Raw genomic sequence first — 27,459 nt, 5'->3', positions numbered from 1 at the left:
CTTTGTCAGATGCTTGCAGAAGAACAAGATACATTTTTTTTTCTGCATTAGGAGGCCATATGATGTAGTAAAAAGGGACAGGACTTTGAAGTTAGTTTGAATTTTTGGCTCCTGATTTTTAGCCGTCATGATTTTGGCAGATTATTCTACTGTTTGTAGCTGGCTCTTTATCCATGAAATGGGAGACTCTCACTCATAGGATTTTTATGTGGATTAGAGAGCCATAGTATTTTAAAGCTCCTGGCACAGTGTTTGTTTAAGGAATGTTTGCTGTTTGATGAATAGATGGTGCTTAATTTGTGTTTGTTTCTTTCATAGTAACCCAGTCAAAAAGGTAGTGGGGTTAATTTGACATGAATTATTTTGAGAATGCATGTGGTCTGAGGGACTGCTACATTTTATATTTTTATGCATACATATGTATTTGTTTATTATCCATTCTAGAGTTTTGTCTGGGATTAACATTTATGGAAAGTCACTTCTGTTTTGAAAATTGTGACATTTGCTATGCTTTGGTGTTTTAGTACTGCTCCCTTTTTGCAGACGTCCTCCTAGGTTACTGATAATTATGAAGTAATATTGTAGGTGAGCTCTCTGAGAACTCAAGATCCTTTACCTTGCTTACAAAGAAAACTTGATCTTATAGAGTCCTCAAAGCTTTCTTATGTGATTTTCTCATTGGTTTGGGGTTATGTTAAACTTGACTAGCACAGGGAGATCAGCTCGGTGCTTTGTGACGACCTTCAGGGGTGGGATAGGGAGGGTATGAGGGAGGGAGATGCAAGAGGGAAGAGATATGGGAACATATGTATATGTATAACTGATTCACTTTGTTATAAAGCAGAAAGTAACACACCATTGTAAAGCAATTATACTCCAATAAAGGTGTTAAAAAATAGAATTTTTTGTAACTTACCTTTTAATATAAATAAGGAATTCCCTCCTCAGTTCCATTTTTTTAACATTTAATATGTAATTAATTAAAATCATAGTACCTTCACCAGTAAAATAAATAAATAAATAAATAAAATAAAGATGAGTAAGGTACTTTAACCAGCTGTTAGCTTTCTTCTTTCTTCTTAAATGCTTGTGCCATTTCTATTGTCTTTGGTTTATCTCTCTATATTTGTGCTCCTGAGTGATCATTTCCTTTTCTTTAGCTGAATCCTCTTTTTCCCCTTATTGTAAGATTATGCACTCTAATTTAGATGTCTTCTATCACTTTCAACTAGTCTCCTGTGTAAAAGTAACATTCTTTATAATCAGAACCATAAATCATCTTCCTTTTTAGAATTCTAACTGGAATTCCATCTGTCTGCCTCCTGAAGTCTAGGGTAGGTGCCTGTCATTTGATTAGCAAAGCAGTGCTGTAAAGTTGGCTGGGAATACAGATAGTATGCTAACAGTTTGGCAAATGAGGAAACTAAGACTTGGATTAGATTTCTGAGGTCCCACATATAGTAATGGTGTACCGTTTTTGCTTAAGCTAGGTCAACTACTTTTTTTTTCTTCCATACACCTTAACCTCCTGAGCAACACTTGGCATTCAGGTTCTAGCAGTTGGTTTTATACTTGGTGTCACAGTCCCCTGGTCTAGGAATCTTAATTTCCTTATTTGTAAGATTAATGTTTTGAATGTCTGAAGTATTTTCTAAGTAGTTCTTGAAGCCACTTTAGTGTTGATTCAGCCAGTTTGATTACAATATCTCCATATAATACAGGAGTTGAAATCTTTCCCTTTTCCCTGAGTATTTTTACTAGAGTATGTGGGCTATAGAAGGGTGGATGATTTTTTTTTTAAGAAGAGTTTTTCTGAATTATGGCTTTGAACTCCTAATATATAAATATTCTATATCTGACTGCTGTTTTCTGCTTTATGTTTTGAGCTAGTCCTTAGAAGTGATTTTTTGACTCTCCTTTTCAAAGTATTTATTTGGACTCTAAATTGATTATAATACCTCATTTTAGAAGCAAAGGACAAGAAATGAAGTATTCAAGCACCCAGCTTGGTTTTCTTTCTTTCTTTTTTTTTTTTTTCCGGTACGTGGGCCTCTCACTGTTGTGGCCTCTCCCGTTGCGGAGCACAGGCTCCGGACGCGCAGGCTCAGCGGCCATGGCTCACGGGCCCAGCCACTCCTCGGCATGTGGGATCCTCCCGGACCGGGTCACGAACCCATGTCCCCTGCATTGGCAGGCGGACTCTCAACCACTGCACCACCAGGGAAGCCCCATCTTAGTTTTTTGATAGCTAATTTTTATTGCCTTACTACAGAGGACTAATTTTATGAATTATCTTGCTGAATCTTTTCATGTCCATGTCTTAAGTTGAAAGTAGTTAATAGATACTTTGTTTTTTTTTCTTGCTCGCGGGATCTTAGTTCCCCAACCAGGGATTGAACCCGGGCCACGGCAGGGAAAGCGCCAAGTTCTAACCACTGTACTGCCAGGGAACTCCCAATAGATACTTTAAATACTTAAGCCTGAAACAATGTTAGTAACTGTAGCAAAAATAATATAACTGTTTAATTTTATACACACATATTATTATTTTTTTTCATAATGCAGGTTCTTACTAGTCATCAATTTTATACACATCAGGGTATACATGTCAATCCCCATCGCCCAATTCAGCGCACCACCATCCCCACCCCACCGCCGCTTTTCCCCCTTGGTTTCCACACGTCTTTTCTCTACATCTGTGTCTCAGCTTCCGTCCTGCAAACCAGTCCATCTGTACCACTTTTCTAGGTTCCAGATACATGCGTTAATATACGATATTTGTTTTTCTCTTTCTGAGTTACTTCACTCTGTGTGACAGTCTCTAGATCCGTCCACGTCTCGACAAATGACTCAATGTCATTCCTTTTTAGGGCTGAGTAATATTCCACTATATATGTGCCACATCTTCTTTATCCATTCATCTGTTGATGGACACTTAGGTTACTTCCAGGACCTGGCTATTGTAAATAGTGCTGCAATGAACATTGGGGTGCATGTGTCTTTTTGAATTATGGTTTTCTCACGGTATATGCCCAGTAGTGGGATTGCTGGGTCGTATGGTAGTTTTATTTTTAGTTTTTTAAGGAACCTCCATACTGTTCTCCATAGTGGCTGTATCAATTTACATTCCCACCAACAGTGCAAGAGGGTTCCCTTTCTCCACACCCTCTCCAGCATTTGTTGTTTGTAGATTTTCTGATGATGCCCGTTCTAAGTGGTGTGAGGTGATACCTCGTTGTAGTTTTGATTTGCATTTCTCTAATAATTAGTGATGTTGAGCAGCTTTTCATGTGCTTCTTGGCCATCTGTACGTCTTCTTTGGAGAAATGTCTATTTAGGTCTTCTGCCCATTTTTGGATTGGGTTGTTTCTTTTTTTTTTCTTGCGGTACGTGGGCCTCTCACTATTGGGGCCCCTCCCGTTGCAGAGCACATGCTCCGGATGCGCAGGCTCAGCGGCCATGGCTCACAGGCCCAGCCGCTCCGCGGCATGTGGGATCCTCCTGGACTGGGGCACGAACCCATGTCCCCTGCATCAGCAGGCGGACTCTCAACCACTGCGCCACCAGGGAAGCGCTGTTTGTTTCTTTAATATTGAGCTGCGTGAGCTGTTTATATATTTTGGATATTAATCCTTTGTCCGTTGATTCGTTTGCAAATATTTTCTCCCATTCTCAGGGGTGTCTTTTCGTCTTGTTTATGGTTTCCTTTGCTGTGCAAAAGCTTTGAGGTTTCATTAGGTCCCATTTGTTTATTTTTGTTTTTATTTCCATTACTCTAGGAGGTGGATCAAAAAAGATCTTGCTGTGGTTTATGTCAAAGACTGTTCTTCCTATGTTTTCCTCTAAGAGTTAAACACACATATTATTAATGAAAGTCTATTGAACTTAGATAAAGACAGGAAAGTATTTGTCCACCGTCAGTTACTGTGCTGCATTAGGTATTTTGCTTTGCCAGTGATTAGCAAGAACAAGTGATCTGGCTAACAAAAAAACATTGATGAAACAAGTTATGAAAAGACTTTCATTTGGCAAATGTACTTTGTTCTTATTTTATCTCTCCTATAATCTTATTTTTTTTAATAGAGATTAAAAAAATATCCACTGTGATTTCAGTTAAGATGTTGGGTAAATAAGCATCAGGTGCAGATGACAGATGTCTAATGAGATTGTTAAGTCTGTCAGTACCCCTAAAGTTTGGAAGATGAAATCATTGGAATTAGAAGAAATAGTGGTGCTGTAACTCCGGGTTTGGAGGAGTAAGGTGGGAAATGTACCATTACTTTGATCCTCATTACTTTGTGCCCACCCTGAGAATATTCTGGGAGATGAGTTGGTGTCCAGGAACACTTAGTGTCCAAGTGGAGGAGTGGCAAGTTAAGAATGTGTGTATGTTCTGGAATAGGCAGCTTTGTGCAATGGAAAAAGCACTGTGGAGTCAGACAGGCTTCCATCCACTGAAGTACCTGACTAAGTTGGCTGACCTTGGGTGAGTCACTGTATTTCTTTAAATCTCAGGTTCACAACTGTAAACAGGGCTAATTACCTACTTCACAGGGTTGTTACAAAGAATAAATGAGAAAGCCAAAGCACGGTGGCACACAGTATGTACTATTTTTTTTTCCTTCCCATATTCCTAGAACCTTTGAATTGATGTTGTTTATGCCACTGTCCCCTGCTCTTTCTAGATGGGGTTCTTCACTGAGATATTGCCAGGGATTTATAAATCCCTTGGGAAAGTGTGGGGAAAAAAATTTTATATGTGCATATGAGCAGTTTTCTTGAGAGCGAGTGGGTTCATAGCTTTCATCAGATTCTCAAAGAAGTCTATGATCATGCCTCCCTCCCACTCTTACTACCATGTAACAGAATTAAGAACCTCTGCCCCAGAGTAAGTATTATATAACCATGAATGATATCTCAGTAGTCTGGCCAAATTAAGTATATGTCATAGAGGTAGTAGGAAAAAAAGACCAAAACAGATTTCAACCATTTGATCGTTTGCTGCTGTCTTGATGTTACATAAAATCTTGCAGCTTTATTCTCAAATATAATTGTTTTTGTTTTTAAAACAGATGTTTGTTCTTTAAGAAAATATAAAATATTAAAAACTTACGGTGTATGTAAAATGAGATGATTTGTATTACAGAAGAACTCTTTCCATAGAGTGGGACTTAAGTTTTTTGTTATGAAGGAAAAAAAAGATACAGTGGGGACCCTATGGTAATGTGCTTTACTAATGCATCAGATATTTGAGTTAAAATAATTTGGTTTATAAGGAAACTTTTAGGAACACATCTTTTATGTAAATTGAGTTATACGAGTCACTTTGTGGATATGTTTATCTACAGTAACAACATTTGCAAGTCCGCTGTGGGCAGCACTATGGTTCCCCCTGCCCCTTCTGTTAGAGAAGTGTTAGCTCACTTCTCAATCTGGGAGGTACCATAGCATAGTGGTTATGAGTCATGTCTGGAGCCAGACTGCCTTCATTTCAAATCCTACTCTGTCACTTGCTGTGTGACCTTGGACAATATACTTACCATTCCTTTGTCTCTGTTTCCATATCTGTAATATTTGGATAATAATTATATCTAATCACAGAGTGTTACGAGAAGTGAATTAATATGGAAAAGCTTTTAGAACACTGCCCATTTCATTATAAGCACTGTGAAAGTGTTAAATAATAAAAATATGTACTCTAGTTAACAGAAGACTTATACTCATGAAAAGTTAACTTAAAATACAAGGTGGTATATGCTGTATATTACAAGATTAAGTTCCCTAAAGTTCTTCTGCATAGAGAAATTCACTGTGGGTTGTCTGGGTCGTATGAGAAAGCTTAAAAATTCAAGGAAGAAGAGTGTAGGTCATGAACTGGTCTTGATAGGTGAGATCCAGATAGAGAAAGAATAGGCCCAAAGTAGAGAGGAATTTTATCAACAAACAGAATTGGAGGGAATGTATAATATAGACTATATGAGTTTCTGAGTAAGTAGAGGAATACTGGAAGCTTTCTTGGGAAGATAGATGTGGATAAATGGTGGAGGTCCTTGGATACAAAGATAGGCTTTGAGACTTTTATTTGTAGATTAGGGCTCCCTGACTTTTATAAAGGAGAAGCTTATGAATGATTTTGTAAAAAGTACATAGCACAGTACCTGGTGGAAGGTAAGCATTCAATAACTGTTAGCTAGTATTAGCAATAGTAGTGGAAATGACTGCGTAGTGTCTCACTGTATGGATGGACTATATTTGTATATTTTTAAAAAATAGCCTATTGATGGACACTTAGGTTATTGTCTTTTTCTTCTTCTTTCCTTTTTTCTTTTTTTTTTTTTTTTTTTTTCATTGTGGTACTCTTTCCATAAAATTGTTTTATACATCCGTAGTTCCTTAGGAGAGACTTAACACTGTCTCTGAACTTACCATGGGAGAGTGATGGTAAGTTTCAGAGGGAATAGTAGAAAGAAAATGATGGAGCTTTACCAGCTATAATTCACTCCCCTCTGCTGAGAAATCCCCACAAAACTCATGACAAAAAGGCTATTATGGTATTAGCTGCCAGCAGGGATGTAGTTCAAGCATACTTTTTAAAAATGATAACTTATTAGAGAGCTCAGCTATGGATATGATAATGGTTTTTTTGTTTGTTTTTAATCATGGAGGCTTTGGGAAGATAATTTAGCATGTAGACCAGAGAACCAGAGTGTGAGGTGAGACCAAAGGTATTTATATTATGACATAATATGAAACTGGTGGTCATAGAACTCCAGAGGAAATGTAAAAACAAGGCTTGGTAGGTTTTTTTAGAATATGGGATGACAGGGGAGGAAGAATATTCAGTGATGATATTCCTAAGATTCTAAACCTCAGTGACTTGGAGAATGTGATCAAAATACTAATGTTGGAATGGAAAGCTGATTTTGGAGGGAAGATCAGTTTAACTTTAAATATGTTTGAAAGAAGAGAGGGAGGCATTTAAGTTTACTTACCTATTAAATATTAGGATAGGAGTCAGGTTTTGAGTTTCTTTATATAACATTGATATTGAAACAGAACAAATAGTTGAATTCAAATAAATTATACAGCTAATAAGTGGCAAAGCTAAGATTCAAATCCAAAGTCCTGCTTCAAAGTTGATATTCTTCACCCTTATGCTATGAGTGGGAAATAGTCCTTTATTCATATTTATTGTCGTAACATGTATTTGGTCTTCTCATATTCCAAGTTATTTCTTTGTCATTTTGCCATTGAATTTATTTTATACCCTTTTCTGTATAACCTGTGTTTTGTTTTGTTTTTAAAATAAATGTATTTATTCTATTTATTTACTTATTTTTTGGCTGCGTTGGGTCTTCATTGCACGCGGGCTTTCTCTAGTTGCCGTGAGCGGGGGCTACTCTTCGTTGCGGTGCATGGGCTTCTCATTGGGTGGCTTCTCTTGTTGTGGAGCACATGCTCTAGGCATGCGGGCTTCAGTAGTTGTGGCACATGGGCTTCAGTAGTTGTGGCTCACAGGCTCTAGAGCGCAGGCTCAGTAGCTGTAGTGCACGGGCTTAGTTGCTCTGCGGCATGTGGGATTTTCCTGGACCAGGGCTTGAACCCGTGTCCCCTGCATTAGCAGGCGGATACTTAACAACTGTGCCACCAGGGGAGGCCCCTAACCTGTGTTTTATTTAATAAAATATCTTGAGTGTAGCTTGGGCTTTGAAGGCAGACATTCCTGGATTGGATCTCAGCTCTGCCATTTGTGTCTCTGTAGATTCCTTAGTTCATCACTAAATCTGGTGACCTTTTCTTAGTTTTAATTTTCCGTGGTATACATACAGCATAAAGTCCTTCCTGAAATCTAGGTTCCTTCTCCTTCAGTAATAATTCACCATCCTAACCTTTTATCTGTTTTACTTTCCATCTCTGCACTTTCTTCTATATATATATACACTTAAATGTGACTGTCTTTGCATAGCTTTGAAGTTGGCTCTTTGTTCCTTTTTTAAACAGGTCATCTGACTCTGGTTTCTGCTTATATTCCCTCTTCAATTACTTGATTCGTTTTTCTCTTTTCTGTCCTCATGCACTTAGTTCAGGCCCCTTATGTTTTTCTTTCCAGCTTTAAAATAGACTCCTGTCTTCCAGGTCTAGTCCTGTTCTTTCTTCCTATCGTAGTCATTCGCTTAAAATATAGATCTTATATGTCCTCACTGCTTAGAAACCCTTCATTGATTATCCATTGTCAACAGTATTATTTCCTAACACTCCTTTGGATGAGTTAGGTGTTTTTTTAGAGAAAAAGAAGTCAAATGAGTTTGGGAAATGCTTGTATAAATGCAGTTAGTCAGCCTTCCTTTTGGTAGAATTTTAGTGTGCTGATGGGTACTGTGAATGCACAAAGGGGATATAGAGCAACATACAGCAGTCCCCAAATATACCTGACTGTAGTATACATTAAAAAACAAAAAACTTGTCTAGTGTCTTGGAACACGTTTTATTGAGACCCACAAGGTAAAGCCCATAGGCTTAGATATGGAGTCAGGACTTTTTTTCCGATTAATTCAACCTTTGCCTATCTTTGTAGTCTCATCTCTAGCGTCCACCAGACCAACTTGGGAGTTTCCCATAGAGTGGGGAGTTATGTGTTTCAGGCTTCTGTCAGGAAAAAGCCCTACTACTCTACTCCTAAAGGGGAGATCATTACCTTCTTTCTGAAGCCTTCTGTGACTTATCCAAGCAGGCTTTACACTTCCTTCCTCAGCATTTTTCTGTAGTATACTTGGCAAGACCGTCCATTTTAACGATTATCATATGGTATTTTAATTCTCTTTATATTTTAATTTCTGCAGTGGACTATAAGCTCCTTGAAAGCTGGAACCATTTCCTTTCATTTCTGTGACATTAGTACCTAGGGCAATTATTAGATATAGTTTAAATAATTGAATTATAAAATAATTGCAGGAAAATTTCCAATAATAATGGTATTCATACAGTTAACTATCAGTAAACATTTCTTTTATCTCATCTTAGAAGTCTCTTAGACGCTTTCTATAATGAGTAGGTAGGTGGCATCAAATTAAATGTGAAGAAAATGCTGTAATGAGGAAAAAACTAAGAAAACATATTTACCCTTTTTTTTGTAGTTTTCATAACTTGTATTCATAAAACAAAATATCTTTTTCTTAGATTAGAGTAAAAATAATGTTCTGTCTTCAGTGGAAATAATGTTTAATCATTAATAAAAACTCAGTGATTACTTTTTCTCCCAGATAACTTATTTCATATTGATATGATTCATTCATCTGTAGTTTGGAGAATAAAAAATGTTATTTTATGTGAAACATTGTTTAATGTATATCTCTCTTTTCTTAGGCATCATTCTTAACAAAGAAGTTAAATATTGGTGGGAAAAGAGTAAATCTTGCTATATGGGTAAGTTAACCTTTTCAACTGTATGAGTGAAGGCCTAGAGTACCTATTCCTGGTTCTCTCATGACTAATTGGCTCAAAATTTTCTGGATTTATTTTAGTTAACTGAAGTTTAGCCAAAACCTTTTTTTTTTTTTTTTTTTGCGGTACGTGGGCCTCTCACTGTTGTGGCCTCTCCTGTTGTGGAGCACAGGCTCCGGACGCACAGGCTCAGCAGCCATGGCTCACGGGCCCAGCCACTCCGCGGCATGTGGGATCTTCCCGGACCGGGGCAATAACCTGTGTCCCCTGCATCGGCAGGCGGACTCTCAACCACTGCGCCACCAGGGAAGCCCCAAAACCTTTTTTAAATAAACATTTTTTTTCTAAAATCTGGCTAAGAATTTTATCTTGCATACAATTGTATACATGAGTAGTTCTATCATAACTTTTTAGCTGGAGAAGGGTCAACTCAGAGGTATTCCATGTCAGAGAAAGGGGTGGACAGCCTGCCTGGCCTTTTTTTCTCCCATCTCCATATTCTAATCCTCCAAGGGAATGGCCAGTGGAGAGTAGGGCAAGGATAATGCAGTAGTGTACCTGTTGGCAGGTGGTCCTGGTGCATGCTCTTTCTCCTTGTCTCCTCTCTCTGAGGAGAACCTAAATTTAGTGCAAGGCCTGTTCCTGGCTTATAATGCCGTTGTGGCCCATTCTGACCCTTTGGCAACTGAAATGGTTTTTTAGTGAGGGTGGGAAGATTGCTGAGGAGGAGGAAGGTTGGGGAGGGGAGAAGTAATCTTTATATAACAGTAAAACATTAAATATTGATTATAACTTGACTTAAAAATTTTATTTGTAACCTGTTTTGTTTCTTCTAACAGTGTTTTGGGGTTATCTATAACTTTATACCCCACTTTCCAATTAAACAAAAGTTCACTGTAGTTACAATAACAGATGTATTTTTTCTTCTGACCTAATAAGAGTTTATTGCTTTATTTAGGATACAGCAGGTCAAGAGAGATTCCATGCATTGGGTCCAATTTACTACAGAGATTCAAATGGAGCTATTTTAGTTTATGATATAACAGATGAAGATTCGTTTCAGAAGGTATTCTGTTTACTTATGGGTAGATGACTTAATAGAACAACACTGATTTTTTTCAAGTCTGCATTAACATCTTTTGTTTACTAATGTAATTAGCCTTGGCTTTAAAGGTAAAGTATAGTTTGTGCATAAATGATGACCACTCATATTTTTTAATGGAGTATTTAATTCATGTTAACAATATGGATATCATTTCTTAATAGTTTATTACATGGCTTTCTCAGATATTAGGAAAGGGAAATAATCTGAAGTAAAGCTTCAGAAAAATATAGAGGCTTTTTTTCTCCCTATTAAAGAAAAATCACGTACATTTTTTTGGTTCCATACACACTGGCCACCTGATAACTTGGTATGGCTGCACGGGCAGGTTCCATAATTGTGGGGAGGAAAACGAAGAACTAAATCAAGTTTAAGCTCTTTCTTCTCACTAAATTTCCTGGAGGATATAATATAAATTTTAAAAGGACAGTCTAGGTAGTGTTCATTTTAAAGTTCCTCCATTTTTTTAACCCCTCTTTAAACATTCACCAAAAATAAAGAATTTTTATAGTTGTTTGGGACCAAAAATGAGTGACCATTAAACTTACCTCTGAATTCTCATCACAGTTAGGATTGTGACTAGTTACTTATTTGACCTTTTCTTTGAAAGCCCTTCTTGGAATAACTTTGCCAAGGATGTTTAACTAAAGGGGGTAATTCCCAAGGTAGAAACTTTTCTTGCCTTGAGTTACAGGTTTGTACTTGTTGGAATTACTTGCCTTCTTAGTTTTTTATTTTTATTTTATTTCCTAGTATTTAACTGATGAAGCAGATGTACAAGTTAGCCCTTGGATTATTAATGCCATGTGGAAAAACTTAGTCCAAGGAGTAGAAAAATGAAGCAATCGGTAGCTTTCAGATTTAATGACATTTTAAAAAGTTATATATGTGGGGTGCTGGTTGTTTTCCCTTCCTGCCTTCTTGGCATAAAAAGAAATGGTTTAAGTATTTTATTGCTTAAAAGAAGGTAGAGTCTATTAGGTTGAAAAGTGACCAGTTATTTCTGGCTGTATAACAAAACCCCCAAAATTTGGTGACTTAAAACAACGAAATATTATTTCTCGTGGTTTTTTGAGGGTAGACTGGGCAAGTCCTCTGCTCCATGTGGTGTCAGTGGAGTCACTCATGCAGCTGCACTGAACTGGGAGTTTGGCTGGGTGGGAACCTGGATCCAAGAGGACCTGGTTTTCCTCCACATGGCCTCTCACTCCATTTGGTGTCTCATTCTCCAGTACTCTCTCCACATGCTCTCATTATTCCATATTCCAGCCAAAGCTTCTTACGTGTCAGCTGGATCCCAAGAGTGTAGCTGCCTGACCTTCCTAAGGCTTTAGTCTGGAATTGGCATGGCATTAGTTCTGCCACATTCTCTTGGCCAAAGCAAGTTACAAGGCTAGCCCAGAGTCAAAGAGAGAGGAAATACTCTTGGCAAAGAATTGGTGACCACCTTTAACTCATGACAGAGTGTATGGGGGTAATGAATAGGATGCCTGTGGAGGGGGATCTGCTGGCAGATGAATAACAAATTTTAAAAAAACTGGTTAGATTTAGTAGGTCGTGATACTGTATGTACAGGGAGTAGGGTAATAACATAATTGGATTCTGGCATGTTTCCTTTGAAGTGATGAGGATGTACATTTTATACCAGTATTGTCAGATTTTTCTTATATGAAATCAACTAAGGGTGGAAGTTAAATGCTTCTCTGAACATGTTATACATATATGTGAGTGAAACAAAAAGATGGGACTGTACTGAGAAAAGTGTAGTTCAGTGCTATTATAAATTGTTGATTACCTTTGTTTTTATACAGATTTTGTGTTTACTACAGTTCCTTTGCATTCTTGCAGAGAATAGGCATGTGAAACTGTTACTTCATGCATAGGAACATATGCACAGTAAATGCTTATCACACATATCTAATGTAATTTTTGTTATTTGTAGATGTGTGTGTATTTTTTTTAGGAAGGTATATAAGTTCTGTGTCATTTGATTGCATACGTACTAAATTCCATTACACAAAAATGAAAGTAGGTATCCCAAGTTGGTTCTTTATCCTGTTTTATTGTAATCAGTATATTTAAAATCATGAGTTCAAAAGATTACTTAATTTCAGGGACTTCCCTGGTGGTCCAGTGGTTAAGAATCCACCTTTTAATGCAGAGGACGTGGGTTCAGTCCCTGGTCAGGAAACTAAGATCCCACATGCCGTGGGGCAACTAAGCCTGAGCGCCGCAACTACTGAGCCCGCGCACTCTGGAGCCCGTGCACCACAACTAGACAGCCCACGCACTGCAACAAAGAACCTGTGTGCCACAACTGAGACCCGACACAGCAAAAGAGAGAGAGAGGGAAAGGAAGAAAGGAAGGAAGGAAGGAAGCCCAGCAAAAAAAAAAAAAAAAAAAAAAAATTACTTAATTTCAGTTTACTCCCAACGGTGCCTGCTGCTCTGCTCCATCCGTAGTGAAGAATCAGTTTGCCACTGGAGTCATTGTGCACCAGGGGCTCTCCACCAGGGGGCAGCAATGTCTAGAGACATCTTTGATTGTCACATCTGGAATGGAACTGGTATCTAGTGGGTAGGAAGCCAGGGATACTGCTAAGCATCATACGTAGCACAGGGACAGTCCCTCACAACAAAGAACATCTGAGCCAAAATACCAGTAGCGCTGAACTTGAAGAAACCTATCATCCTACACCAAAGGATGAAATTTTATTTAACTCTTTTTGGTACCTATATACATTTTGTTTTTCCTTTAAATGTGTGACACAGAAGCTCCTATGCCCTCTATTTGTGACCCAGTTGGGGTACAAAAGATTTTTAATTAAGCCCATGTTTTCTTAAGTCCAAAGTGATTCTCTATAAGCATCTATTATCAGAGGCTGGAATTGACATGCTTTTGCTTTGGTGAACAGCTTTGCTTGGATTTATGGGCAGTTATGAAAGTCTGTAATTAGAGATGCTTCTGTTTATTCTTATGTGTAGATATAGAGAGAAATCTTTCCATTGGATGTTTTTCTGTGTGTGTGTGGTTTGTGATATAAATGATCCTACAGTGAATCATTCCTAGTAATAACTAAATACATGGACTGTTAGACAAAATTTTGAGGTATTTTGACAGTGTTGAGTTTTGGGGTGTTGTAATGGTCGTCATTGTTACAGGATTTGTTTTAATATTTACTCTTTTGTGTACACAGGTTAAAAACTGGGTCAAAGAATTACGGAAAATGTTGGGAAATGAAATCTGTTTATGTATAGTTGGTAAGCATCATTACTTTTTAAAAATGTCCTTTGTTTCCTTAACACTTTATTAAAGAATAGTAAATAAGTAATTTTCATTTTAAAGTTACATGAGAAAAGAAGAGTGGTAGTTTAGTATTTAATATTTTAGTATAATTTGGGATTTGGAAATGATCTTTCAGGAGATTCAGACATCTGTACTTCAAGGAATGCCTTTGGGGAGCAAGTGGGAAGCCCTAAACATGTAGGGCTTCAAGTCCCCCAGCCTTGCTTCAACTTGACCCTTGGTTTTTCATCATAAGATTGTTTTAGAAAAGAAGAGTTCAGCAACTACTTTACAATATAATTAAAATCAATGAGTTAAGCTGTGTTCTTGTTCTATATATTTAACTATACACATTTTTGAGTTAAAAACAAATTTGACTCCAAAGATATAAGTAGATCATGATATACTAGACTGGAGAAATATCTTAAGAGGTAAAGTAAAACAACTCTAGAATTCACTCTTGGACTCCTGGCATTTCTCTTTGGTTTCCTTTTTCTTTAGAGTATTATTTCTATGATATAACAGCTAATTATTGGGCAATAAATTATTCCAGACACTATGCTGTGTACTCAGTGGACATTATCTCATGTAATCTTCACAACCCTATGAGGGCTTTGTAGAGGAAGCTGAGCCCTGGAGATACATACTTAATAACTTGCTCAATATCATGCAGCTATCAGAGATGGGATTCAAATTGAAGTTATTCAGACTCCTCTGCTTATGATATTAATCCTTATGAATAGCCTCAGGCTGTTTTCTCTCTTCCTTTTTATGTAACTGATAAATGGCTTGGGAGAAACCAGGGTAGTTTTAGTGGAGGACATAGAATGGAGTAGTCACCGTGGGCAAATTCTGCTTTTAGCCTTAAGAATTTTTTTGTTTTAACCTGAGTTTACATTTCTTACATTTTATCACCATTAGATTGGTAAACTGTACAGGTCCAGATCAGGGTGCAAGTTTTGGGAGAGGAACAGGAGCTGATCTGGCCTGCTTTTTAATCTAGGTGCTAGATGTTAGGCTAGATAGTGGGAATATTTCAAACAAGAACACTGGAGTCGTAGACCACATAGGAGTTTGGGACCAAAACTGCAGCTAGTCATTAGTGAGTTTGGCCTGCTTTTGTCTGTCTGGTATATCGGACTCACTGGGAGTGGAAGTGGTCACAGTAGGTGAATGACTAAAGATTTGATGATTTGGGATTCTGGTTATCTCTCAGAAGAGAGGAAGGAACCAACACATTCCAAGAAACATAGCTAACATATTCTTAAGAAAGTCAAAGAAGGGATTTCCCTGGCAGTCCAGTGGTTAAGACTTCACCTTCCAATGCAGGGGGTGTGGGTTCCTCCCTGGTTGAGGGGCTAAGATCCCACATGCCTTGGGGCCAAAAAACCAAAACATAAAATAGAGGCAATATTGTAACAAATTCAATAAAGGCTTTAAAAATGGTCCACATCAAAAAAAATCTTTAAAAAAAAAAGAAAGAAAAAAGGAAAGTCAAAGAAGTCTCAAGAACTTGTTACTTGACCAAGGTTACAAAGTAACATTTAAAAAAATTAGCTGGGTGGGAATTCCCTGGTGGTCCAGTGGTTAGCGCTATGCACTTCCACTGCAGGGGGACACGGGTTCAATCTCTGCTACAGGGACCAAGGATCCCACAAGCCTCGCAGCATGGCCAAAAAAAAAAAAAAAAAAAATGAGCTGGGTGAATAAACTTAGGATAATTAACTTAAACTTTGTATTCTTCATGTTCATATTCTTAGAAGGTTTAGTAATATTGAAACTGGTAGCTTACTGCCCCCAATTAGGGTTAGATACGTCTCATTTCATGTTATATAATGTTTATTAATGTTTGGTATAAAGTATAAAAAGCTCTCACTCTCCCATTTCCGTTGGCAAGTGTGACATGGAATTCTATTTGTAATTCAGAGTTGGAAGAATTTTGAGAGCCCATTTACCGCAAAAGGAAAATTTCATGAAGTTACCATATCTGTGTAACCAGTATATTAGAAGCCCCACCAGTACATTAGAAGCCCCCCCCCCCTTTTTTTTTTTTTTTTTTTTTGGTGCTCCTTTCTCATCCCAACACTACCCCAGTTGCCTTCTCCTCACCCCAGACATAATCCTGACTTTTTACTGCAGGGACTGGTTTTGTTCTGAATTTCAGATAACTAGGATCATATGTTATCCTAGCTATGTTATGTTATAACATATGTTATGTATGGGAGCGTTTTTGTCTTTTTTTTGGCTTTACATTATGTTTACAAGATTCCTCTATGTTCTTGTATATAGTTGTAGTTCATTTTACTCTCTTTGCTATCTAATACTTAATTCTATGAATATTCCACAGTTTATCCTTTCGCTCTTGATGGACATCTGCATTATTTTTTCCACGTCTTGATTTTCATTTCATTCTATACATGTTCAGTGTTTATTTTCTCTCCTGTTTTAAAACTAACTTCAGAGTTAGTTTTAAACTAACATGAGACATGGACATATATATACTAACAAACGTAAGGTAGATAGCCAGTGGGAAGCAGCCGCATGGCACAGGGAAACCGGCTCGGTTCTTTGTGGCTGTCTGGAGGGGTGGGATAGGGAGGGTGGGAGGGAGGGAGACAAAGAGGGAAGAGATATGGGAACATATGTATATGTATAACTGATTCACTCTGTTATAAAGCAGAAACTAACACACCATTGTAAAGCAATTATACCCCAATAAAGATGTTAAAAAAAAAAACTAACTTCAAAATAATAGTACCTCATAGGATTGTGATGAAGACTAAATAATGATTTGGAAAACACTTGGTATAGAGTATGCATATGACAAATATTTGTTCCTTTCCCTTTACACAAGACAGTCCTTCAAACATTTGAAGCCTACTTGGATGGTTCACCTAAAATCTTCCCTAGGTTTTCAACTGTTTGGGCTAACTTTCAGACATCCTCATCATCCTGATTATTTTTTCCTAGGTTTATTTCGGTGTATCAGTGTGTCTCCTACACTTGAAATGAATACTAGAATCCAAACATTGTTGACTCAGTGTATACCATAGCTCTCTCTCTTTTTAAATCTTCTTATTGTCCTTCTACCAGCATTGCCCAAGATTGCATATACTTTTTAGCAGTCATGTCAACTCAATTTCTCTTTTACATAGATTATAGTTAACAAAAATCAGAATTCCTTTTTTATAAGTATTGGTCTTCTGTCAGGCTTTCCCCATCTTCCTACATAACTAAATTATTTAAACCTAAGTGTAGGAATTTCAACTTATATGTTTCTGAATGTTTATGTTTGATATATAATCTACTAGCTTTTTCATGTGTAAATTAGATGCCGAACCTTCTAGGTCCTTATCTAAATCACTGATAATGTGTAAAGCAGGAAGAGAGAACTCTACTAGCAGACTTTTCCCTCTAGCTTTAGTTAATCCATTGATCAGCACTCTTGGCTGTGGTTGCTCTGTTTAATAGAGTATTTTGTTTCTAGTCTGTCCTTAACATTTGTATGTTTGTTAAACAAATACTTATTATTAATAATAGTTACCATTTATTGAGTGCCAGGTACTATTCTAAGAACTACACACTTATTTCATTTAAGCCTCCTGACAACACGGCAAGAAGGCATTGTTGACATTTCCATTTTACACATGAGAAAATGGACTACACGGCAAGAAGGCATTGTTGACATTTCCATTTTACACATGAGAAAATGGACTTAGAGCGCTTGATACTTCCCAAACTACATAGTATATAGAGATGGACCTGGGATTTTAATTTGGGTCTGTCTGCTACTTCAAGCCCATATACTTAACCAATAATATATATTGCTGGCTATGTACCAGGCTTTGAGAATAATGTAGTGAATAAGTTAAAAAATAGATATGGTCCTTGTCTCCCCAGAGCTTATCACGTAGGGTGAGAGAGAAAAACAAGCTCTTATTGTACTTTATGATACATGCTATCAAGGGGGTGGGGGTGTGCTGTGATAGCACAGAAGCAAACCGAACTAAATTGGGGGAGGGATGGTTAAGGGATTTCCGAAGCCAACCAGGGTTGTGGTAGGAAGTGTGTTAATTATCATGAGTTTAATTCTCTCATAACAGTATTGATTTTCCATTTGATCATTCACTGTGATCATTTTCCATTTGATCATTCACTGTGATGGCTGAAAAATACTCTATTGAACACATCCAATGTGCTAGGCCTTTTACATATATCTTATTTTCACATCAAACTTGCAAAGTTTATTAGCTACATTTGTACAAAGTGAGACTAAGGGGTTAAGTAATTTGCCCCAAATCTTATAGTTTTGAAATGAGCCAGGACTTAAAAACAAGTTTTATCAGATTTAAAAATTTCTTTCCACTAGGCCACACAGCATCCAGTCTAAGCAAAATAAAGTTCTAGCTCTTTATTGCTGTTAGGCCGTCTGCCCTTAGCAATGGGTGTATCCCTTCCATGTTCTTAATTCAAATAGGTATTTTTAAAGAAGATAAAATTTTTAGTATTCTTAGCAGGATAGCCTTTTCCTCTCCAATAGCTTCCGTCAGTTTCCCCCCCTAGCCTTTATTGTACTATACTTTCAAGTAGGTGCTTACTTTGGTGGTTATTCTTATTTTCAGGTGTTGTAAGCCTATTAGAAAGTTCCCAATGTGGCTGCACAGTAGTATTGAAACAGATATGAGCCTCAATCACAAGCTTTAGCTCTCTTGCTTTTAAAAGAACATAGTTAAAAAGGTCTTGAACTTTGGAAAGGTGTCAGTCACTGACAGGCAGTTTTGTGACTTGGTCTGTGCTGTTAATCCATTATGAGCACTTATTCAAAGAAATAGTAGTTATTTAGTAGAGGATTTTTTTTTGTTTAAAATATTAATTATGTTATTAAAATAGTTAGCCATTTTAATAATAACTGGCTTTAGGGAACTCCCTGGCAGTCCATTGTTTAGGACTTGGCGCTTTCATTGCCATGGCCTGGGTTCAATCCCTGGCTGGGGAACTAAGATCCCGCAAGCCGTGTGGCGTGGCCAAAAGATTAAAAAACAAAAACAAAAACAAAAAGATACTGGCTTTATTAAAGTTTAGTTAAGTTTAAAATGCTGTTAAATAATAAAGCAGTGTCTGAATAATTTTCCCCAAATATTCATTTGAGGCAACAAGGTGATTGTCTACTTTCCCTATCCTCAGTTTTTAAAAATAGATGTTGGTAATTATGGTGGATTTTGAAAAAAGAGTCATTAAAGCTCTAACAGACCAACTCATAGGGTTTTAGTTAATTGCAACAAAAGTCTCCTTTGATCTATAGGAGGCTGTTTTACCTTTTTACAGTGGCAGAATCTTGTGCCTCCATTTGTTGGAGCTGCCTGCCACTAGGTGGTGCTTTGTGCATTCTTCATAGCATGAAACAACTTGTTCCACTGGTGACTGTTGGATATATTGGTTGTAATATTTAGCAAATTAAAATTTTATTGATAAAATATAATGTGGGAAATGAGAACTGATAGGTGTCTTCTTGCTTAGATAGGCTGATAACTGTTCAAAGAAGGAAGAATTTATTACTGAATTCGTTAATACCAGCTGAGCTTTAGTATGTCTGCTTCCCTCCCTCAACCTTAGGCTATGGTGTCAGATCATTGCTTAAAGCTGCGCGTAATTAGGTGCTCAGATTATTTGAGGTCTTCATATACAGAACCTCTGGGCTTGTACCTCTCAGTTCTAAGCATCGCATCCTTCATTGGGTGCTTACTTCAATGCTTTATCTGAAATTGTCTTCTAGACTCTCTAAGGTCCCGAAAAAAATGACCTTATTTACAAGGTTTCCTTTTTTACCCCTATAGGTCATAATAGAAGAAATGAAAATATTTGTTTAAAGTGTCCTTTCTTAGGGTATTTTTCCCCTTTTCTGTATGTTATTTCCATTGCCTTTAGCACTCTGTCCAGCCTACTTACCTTAATCTCTACCTTGTATATAATAAGGAATCTGCATTTTGCAGTTTCTACACTTTTGTTCTGGTGGCTTTATGGCATAATCTCAGTTTGGTTCCATTGTTTAAGGAGAGCTAAACTTATTTTCAGTAATTTAAAATCTGCATGATGTTCATTTACTAAGTTGTCTCATGTTTTTAAAACAAACAGTAGTTTCTTCCCCTGCAGTGGTGAAGTACTTCAAAAGCCATATATTTTAATGCTTTCTTTAACCAGTTAACATCATCGAGAAAACCAAAATATTCTTAGGATCCAAGAGGCTAGCCTAACATATTTTCATGAACCATAATTATTGATTGGGGACCATTTACACTTGGCTAAGACTCATAGGTTTATCCTTAGGATTCCCTAGTGAATCTTAGTCCCATTTATACCCTAAATCAAAAATAGTGCTTATCTCTTTGGAAGAGTTATTTTCTCTGACAGAGGCTGCAGCTTCAGGAGGGATGTGCATTGAGCCATTTGAGGGAGGTTGAGGCATTCACCTTGACAGTCATGATCAGCCCTCATATCCTCATATCCAAATGTCCTGAAACCTTACAGTTTCAGGACATTTAGAAGGACATTTAGAAGTCTGGTGGGGATTTCTGTTATTTTTCCAGATGATTAAAATGGCAATTGTATATTTAGAATTGGCTTAATTTCATTATAAAAATGAATCAGTATTAAAGACTGGCATTTACATTTTCAAATTAGGTAATAAAATAGACTTGGAGAAGGAGAGACATGTTTCCATTCAAGAAGCAGAATCGTAAGTGTTATGCCTTCTCTTCCTTCTTTCAGTCACTCTCTGTAAGAAGTCTTCCTCTTTGCACAATGTACTTTACCATTTAGTTATTACTCAAGCCTCTTAATATAGATTGAGCTAGTGGATTCAGTGAAGCGTGTTTACACTGGCAATTTCTGGCTTTTGGTGACATTTAAAGTTATTCCACTTTCACTTCTCTTTCTGGTTTCAGTAAAAAGTATAAGAGTGATGCAAAAGAAAACTGTCATGGCCAAATAGTCAGTGAGTCACAAAAACTAAAGTATTTGGGTTGCAAATTAACTTAGAATAAAAGTCTTGTTTTATTCTTACTTAAAAGTTGATTCAATGTATAGAAACGTCAAATGGTATATAATCTTAATTTCACTAAACCTGGGTTAATTAGTAATAAGTCACTAAAATTGCTATTGTAAAAAAAGTTCAAATAGCAGTCATGACAAAAACATGAAACATATTTTTACTTCAATTACTGATGTTACTTTTTTTTTAAGGTATGCAGAATCTGTGGGAGCGAAACATTATCATACTTCAGCCAAACAGAACAAAGGAATTGAGGAACTTTTTCTTGACCTTTGTAAAAGTAGGTATATGGCTCTTTTTAAAATATTGGTAACATATCTGGAGTGATTTTTTTGTTTGTTTGTTTTTTATTTATTTATTTAATTTATTTATTTTTGGCTGCGTTGGGTCTTCGTTGGCTGCGCGCGGGCTTTCTCTAGTTGCGTCGGGTGGGGGCTGCTCTTCATTGCAGTGCGCGGGCTTCTCGTTGTGCTGGCTTCTCTTGTTGTGGAACACAGGCTCTAGGCGCGCGGCCTTCAGTAGTTGTGGCTCGCGGGCTGTAGAGCACAGGATCAGTAGTTGTGGCGCACGGGCTTAGTAGCTCCGTGGCATGTGGGATCTTCCGGGACCAGGGCTCGAGCCCACATCCCCTGCATTGGCAGGCGGAGCCTTAACCACTGCGCCACCAAGGAAGCCCCTGGGGTGATGTTTTATAGTTTCCATTTTGACCATATTGATGATTTGTCGCATCAACCAGTATTATTATTTACTTAATATCTTTAACTCATTTTTTGAAGCTTAAATACCTTCTTTAGCCCCATTTCAAGTAGTAATCAATGGCTATGAAATCTTATGTGTAGTATTTGCTAAATACATATTAAAATATATGCATTACTATTAAAAATAAAAATGGAAGGGGAATGGACAGAATAAAACAGATTTAAGAGTTGTAACAACCTGTTGCAGTGGCTGGACCTTATTTGGATCCTAATTTGACAAACTAGTGAAAAAGAACATTTGTGAAACAATTGGGACTATATGAACACTCACCGGATATTGATGATATTAAGAAATTATTGTAAATTTTTTTAGGCATGGTTATTGTGTAGTTGTTATGCTTAAAAAGAGAATTCTTATTTTTAAAAATGTTTTTATCTTTTAGAAATCATATTAAAATAATTTATGAATAAAATTATGTATCTGGGATTTGATTTAAAATAATGGTAGGGATGATTGCCAAGTATGGATGAGATTGTGTGATGGACATACAGATTTTCATTATGCTCTTCTTTCTACTTTTATATATGTTTGAGCTTTTCCATATTAAAAAAAGAGAAAGGAAAATGTTTCTTATATACAATCTGAAAGTCATTTCTCATATCACCAATAGAATGTACACTATACTTAGGAAAACCCTAGTCTATAGAATAATGGATTGAAATGATTTTGTCAAATTATATTCCTTGTAGTTATAGACCTCAGAATGATGGTTCTTTGCTCTAAAAAAATGTACACTGGGTTTCCCTGGTGGCGCAGTGGTTGCAAGTCCGCCTGCTGATGCAGGGGACGCGGGTTCGTGCCCCGGTCCGGGAGGATCCCGCATGCCGCGGAGCGGCTGGGCCCGTGAGCCATGGCCGCTGAGCCTGCGCGTCCGGAGCCTGTGCTCCGCAACGGGAGAGGCCACGACAGTGAGAGGCCCGCGTACCACAAAAAAAAAAAAGTACATATATACAAACTTTGAAGTAAATTTCAGTTTTATGTAAGCCTGAAGGTCATTCATAATTCTTCTAGAGCATTAATTCTCTAAATGTGGTCCTGTAATGAGTAGCATTAGCATCACTTGAGAGTATGTTAGAAGTGCGAATTCTTGGGCCTTACCCCAAACCTACTGAATCAGAATCTCTGGAGGTGGTGCCCAGAATCTGTGTTTTAATCCCTCGTTATGATTCTGATGCATACTAAAATTTGAGAACCACTGCTGTACATATCAGTCAGTAGGAGATCTTGTTGAAATGCATAATTTGATAAAGTGGGTCTGATGTGGGCCTGAGCTTCTCTTTACTAACAGACACCCAAGCGGTAATGACACTAGTTCTCAGACCATACTTTGAGTACTGAGGTTCTAGATGAGTGGCTTATAAATGTTATATATCATATCTTTATATAAAAGAATTGAATATTCTCTATACATTTATTTTAAAAATTATAGAACATGTACAAGTACTTATGATTTTCCATATTGTAAAATATACATTAAAAAACAGAAATTTTGAAAGGTTAAGGAAAAATAAATTGAACGTTTTTCTAATTTTACCTCAGTGGATTATCCCGTATACCTCAATTTGGAAACCATTGTTCAAGAGCAATCTCTGGACCCAAGTTTAAGAAACCTTATTCTGTTTTAAGGACTCTCTTTTCTTTCCTCATCTTTTCAGATATGTATTTTGCAACTATTTACTCCTAGTCTGTGTCTTATATTCTCATTTTTCTTAACTGTCTCTCAAAGAGCTGAAGTTCTAAATTTTAATGAGGTCTGATTTATCAGGTTTTCTGTACGAGTCATGTTTTTTTGTCTTACATGAGAAACCTTTGGTAACTCAAAGTCATAAAGATTTTCTTCTACAGAGATTTTCTCCTGTGTTTTCTTCTAGAAATTTTGTTTTACATTTAAGTCTGTAATTAATTTTTTGTTAATTTTCACATATGGTGGGAGGTATAGATTGAACTTTTATTTTTTACATGTAAATGTCCAGTTCCAGTACTGTTTCTTGAAAAGATTGTGCTGGACCGCACAATCACCAGTATCTCACTGTCATCATTTGAGCAACTTCTACTGTATCTTTAAATCAGATAGTGTGAGTCCTCCAGCTTTGTTCTTCCTCTTTCATCTTAAACTCTTTGGTTCTTTCAAATGTTATTTGGTTAAAAGTTTACATGACTTACTGAAGAATAAATCTTGTACCCTAAATATTGCTTGTACTTGGGACAATTTGACCTTCTTTGACATATTTCTAAGTATACTTGGAAAATCTTAAGGATGACACTTGTATACAGTCATTTGTTTAAGTCATAAACTTTTTTTCTCTGGTGATGTCACTGTGGCTGTTATACAACTGGACAAGTACACTTGCTGTTAATTTTGTCTAGTTTCCTTGTTGGTTGAATGTCAGAAGTAGCTATCATGGTGGTAAACTGAAATCATAGAAACAGAAAACGCCGATTGTGGTCCTAAATAATTTCTGCTTTCTCCCTCTCTTAGGGATGATAGAAACGGCACAAGTGGATGAAAGGGCAAAAGGCAATGGCTCTAGTCAACCAGGAGCTGCAAGGCGAGGTGTACAAATTATTGATGATGAACCTCAAGCCCAGAGCGGTGGCGGAGGGTGCTGTTCTTCTGGATAACTGTTCACCCCTAAGGAATAAAAAAAACAAACTGTGGATCCTTGCCCTCAACACAAAGACTGCCATATTCCAAGTCACATTATTTTACCAATGGAATTAGAGAGTTAACAGTATTTTAAATTACGTTTATAACACTGCAGAGACCTTAAGTGCTAAACTTAGTGGGGTTCGTGACCAGAGAATTGGCATTTTCTACACATGTTAACAAAGCAGTTACCAATGGCCTTTTTACATATTTTTTTTCTTTAACAAGGAGTAATATGCATGTAGAAAAGACCTACTTAAAGGCTTCATTTATATTCTTTTAAATCAAATCTTTATTTAATAACTTATATATGTTGTTGGAATGTTATACATTTTTGCAGTCCTTTGTATTTTGTGGTAGTTTGAATTGTATCACTTCTAAACAGCAAACGGTTTTTGTTGTCTTTTTTTTTAAATTAGCAGATACCTGAAGTACTATTTTTGCAGGGTTTGCACAGGCCCCTAACTGTCTACTACACTTTGATATAATCTATATTCATCCTGTATGCTGAGCTGATAAAATACATTGTAAATTACATATTAAATATTTTATCTGCTTTTACAAGCGCAAGGTGCAAAAATATATACAGTAGTCTCATTGATGACTGTAAAGTGAATTAACATTTGGTGATAATGTCTAAGCTTTTTGACTCTGATCATAGCTCCCCTTCACTTTTGTCTTAACTTGAAAGTGGCGTGTTTAAATTTTCTCATATACTTTACTTGAATTACTGCTGTTGTCACAATTTTTGCCTCTGTAAATCCATCTAATGATTGAGCAACAGCATTTGCCTTTTGGTTTGGGGGTGTTTTCTTTTGTTCTTTTGTGGGGTTTTTTTGTTTGTTTTTTGTTTTCTGGTTGTTTTGTTTGGATAAAAGAGATGACTTCTGCTGATTTTGCTTTAGAATGGTTACCTTAGAAGTATTTGAGTGGAGCATGCCGAGTTTCACTGCTGCAAGGCTTTAGTTTTCTCTTAGGCTTTATGTGAGATGGACTCACTGATATGAGAAGAGAGGAAGAAGTCCCAGATAGTAGCCACTCACCAAGACTCATTCATACAGCATGTTAGTGGTAGTTTCTCCTCCACAGGCAGCACTTTTAGATCCTTTGTGAGCAAGCTGTTTCTGGTCACTGCTTGCCAGAGATGAACACAGAAAGCTTTGTTTCATTTTATAAGAGCTATCCTTCTGAGTTTCTTTGAAGGGAAACATTTCATGTAATGAAGTTATAGCGAACACTGGAAAGATTTATTATAAAATTATATTCTTGTATACTTTGTAAATTAGTCTCTCATTAAGTTTTTTTTTTTTTTCTTTAAGCATAGGACTGATAGAATAGAATCAGGCACTGCTCATAGGAGGAACACAAATTGTGGAAATTAACATAAATTGTTCTTGTTCTAATATATATATTTTTCCATTTCTGTCATGCTTGGAAAACTAGTAAATGTTATGTCTAAGGTAAAATGGAATGGTCCCTGGATTTACTTCTTATAAGATGCAGTAGTATACAATAAAGTTGTTAGCATGAGCAATTAAAAGAATATAATGAGGTTATAGTTACTAAAGAAGTAACTTTCCCAGATGGGTTAAAGTTGAATAAATTGACACCTTGATGTTATGATATTAGAATTTTAACTTAGTATTAAGTATTCTATAAGGCCTCATTTTACCTTCCTTAATTATCGTCCTTGTCAAACTCAACACACTGCTTCTCCACTGTGTGTGTTTGGAGAGGGCGGAGTGGAAAGAGTCTTCAGGAAGATAAGCTAAAATTGTCTGTGTAGTCTCTTGGTTTCCTGTGAAGTTACTGTTTATGCAGGAGGTGGAGGGAGGCAGGGGAAATCATGAGTACAGAGAAAAGAAAAAATTGTTTTTGCCCTCCTGGTTCTTTCAGTGGTAGTTAAAAAGCCTTGTCATTTCTACTGTTGTAGATGTAGATGGGAAAGAAGCTCTTCTCCATTGGAGTGAAGTATGTTTTTAAAACTAATTAGACATGAAATTGAGCTTTATTCCAAAAAATAAAATCATAAAGCCTGATAATTGGAGAGTTGTACTCTCGATTTTTGACCCTATATTAATGATATAAAGTCCAGATAGAAACATCTGCTCCAGAGTTGCCAGATAATTATTGATATGGTACAACCACTCTCGATATTTTGTTTTATTTATTTATTTTTTCTTTACTCTTCTTTGGTTTCTATGTACCTTTCTTTTTTTTTGCGGTACGCGGGCCTCTCACCGATGTGGTCTCCCCCTTTGCGGAGCACAGGCTCCGGACCCGCAGGCTCAGCGGCCATGGCTCACGGGCCCAGCCGCTCCGTGGCATGTGGGATCTTCCCGGACCGGGGCACAAACCTGTGTCCCCTGCATCGGCAGGCGGACTCTCAACCACGGTGCCACCAGGGAAGCCCTCTATGTACCCTTCTTAACCTCGAGCATTTCATTCTTCTTTTTTTAACCTGTAATTTAAACTAATTCAGTAGCAACAATAGATAATATAGTATACCTGACCTTGCTCTGAAGCCTAGAAGGTCTTTAGATAGGAATAGGGTGAAAGGGTAATGAAAGAGGACCAATCAATGGCAGCATGTATACAAAGGAAAGATAAAAAAATGATAAACCAAGGCTGAGGAAGTTTTTCTGATACTTTCTTCACCTTTCTAATACCTATCTTTTGTGTTCCTGTCCTTATAATTGTGCTATTAGGAAGAAGACACAAGTTATCGTGTTGTGTATTAAAAGTAGTAGGTAGATAGAACCAATATATTTTTCAACTTGTAAGTGTATACTCTTCGTATATATAATTAAAAATTGGTTTAAGATAGTCATTAAAAAGGTATCTGAATATTTAAAGTATACAATCACTGTTTCTGTAATGATGACGCGTATTCTGCTTCTTGTTTTGCGTTGTGATTATAGAGGAAGATTATTGTTTTTAAAAATGTATATTGCAACAATTTTGGGGTAAACAGTAATCTGAAAAGAAACAAGCATCACGTTACCATATGAAATATGAGTGTTTGAATTTCTTTTCTTCTGGGGTTATCTCCTGAAAATAGCCTAAAGCTGTGGCTGTTACAGCTAAATTGAAATCTTTTAAAAAATATTAGCCATATATTATTAGTGATTAATTTTTATTTGGCATTAAAATAACAGAAGAATGATATTTCATTT

General features: G+C 36.9%; 1 protein-coding gene across 1 annotated transcript in view; it reads left to right on the top strand.

The window, feature by feature from the left end:
* RAB21 (RAB21, member RAS oncogene family) overlaps window positions 1–24,258 on the top strand; it is a 28,075-nt gene extending 3,817 nt beyond the window's left edge. Inside the window, exons 2-7 of the mRNA XM_007448773.1 lie at window positions 9,364–9,423; window positions 10,400–10,507; window positions 13,741–13,804; window positions 20,508–20,562; window positions 21,069–21,157; window positions 24,116–24,258. Coding sequence (XP_007448835.1) covers window positions 9,364–9,423; window positions 10,400–10,507; window positions 13,741–13,804; window positions 20,508–20,562; window positions 21,069–21,157; window positions 24,116–24,258 — 519 coding nt within the window. The remainder of the gene's footprint in view (window positions 1–9,363; window positions 9,424–10,399; window positions 10,508–13,740; window positions 13,805–20,507; window positions 20,563–21,068; window positions 21,158–24,115) is intronic.
* Window positions 24,259–27,459: the final 3,201 nt, after the last annotated feature.

The sequence above is a fragment of the Lipotes vexillifer genome, unplaced genomic scaffold (genome assembly GCF_000442215.2).
Source record: "Lipotes vexillifer unplaced genomic scaffold, Lipotes_vexillifer_v1.1 scaffold329, whole genome shotgun sequence".
Taxonomy (NCBI): Eukaryota; Metazoa; Chordata; class Mammalia; order Artiodactyla; family Lipotidae; genus Lipotes; species Lipotes vexillifer.
The sequence above is the reverse complement of the archived record's forward strand: the minus strand, read 5'-3'. Positions and strand labels throughout refer to the sequence as shown.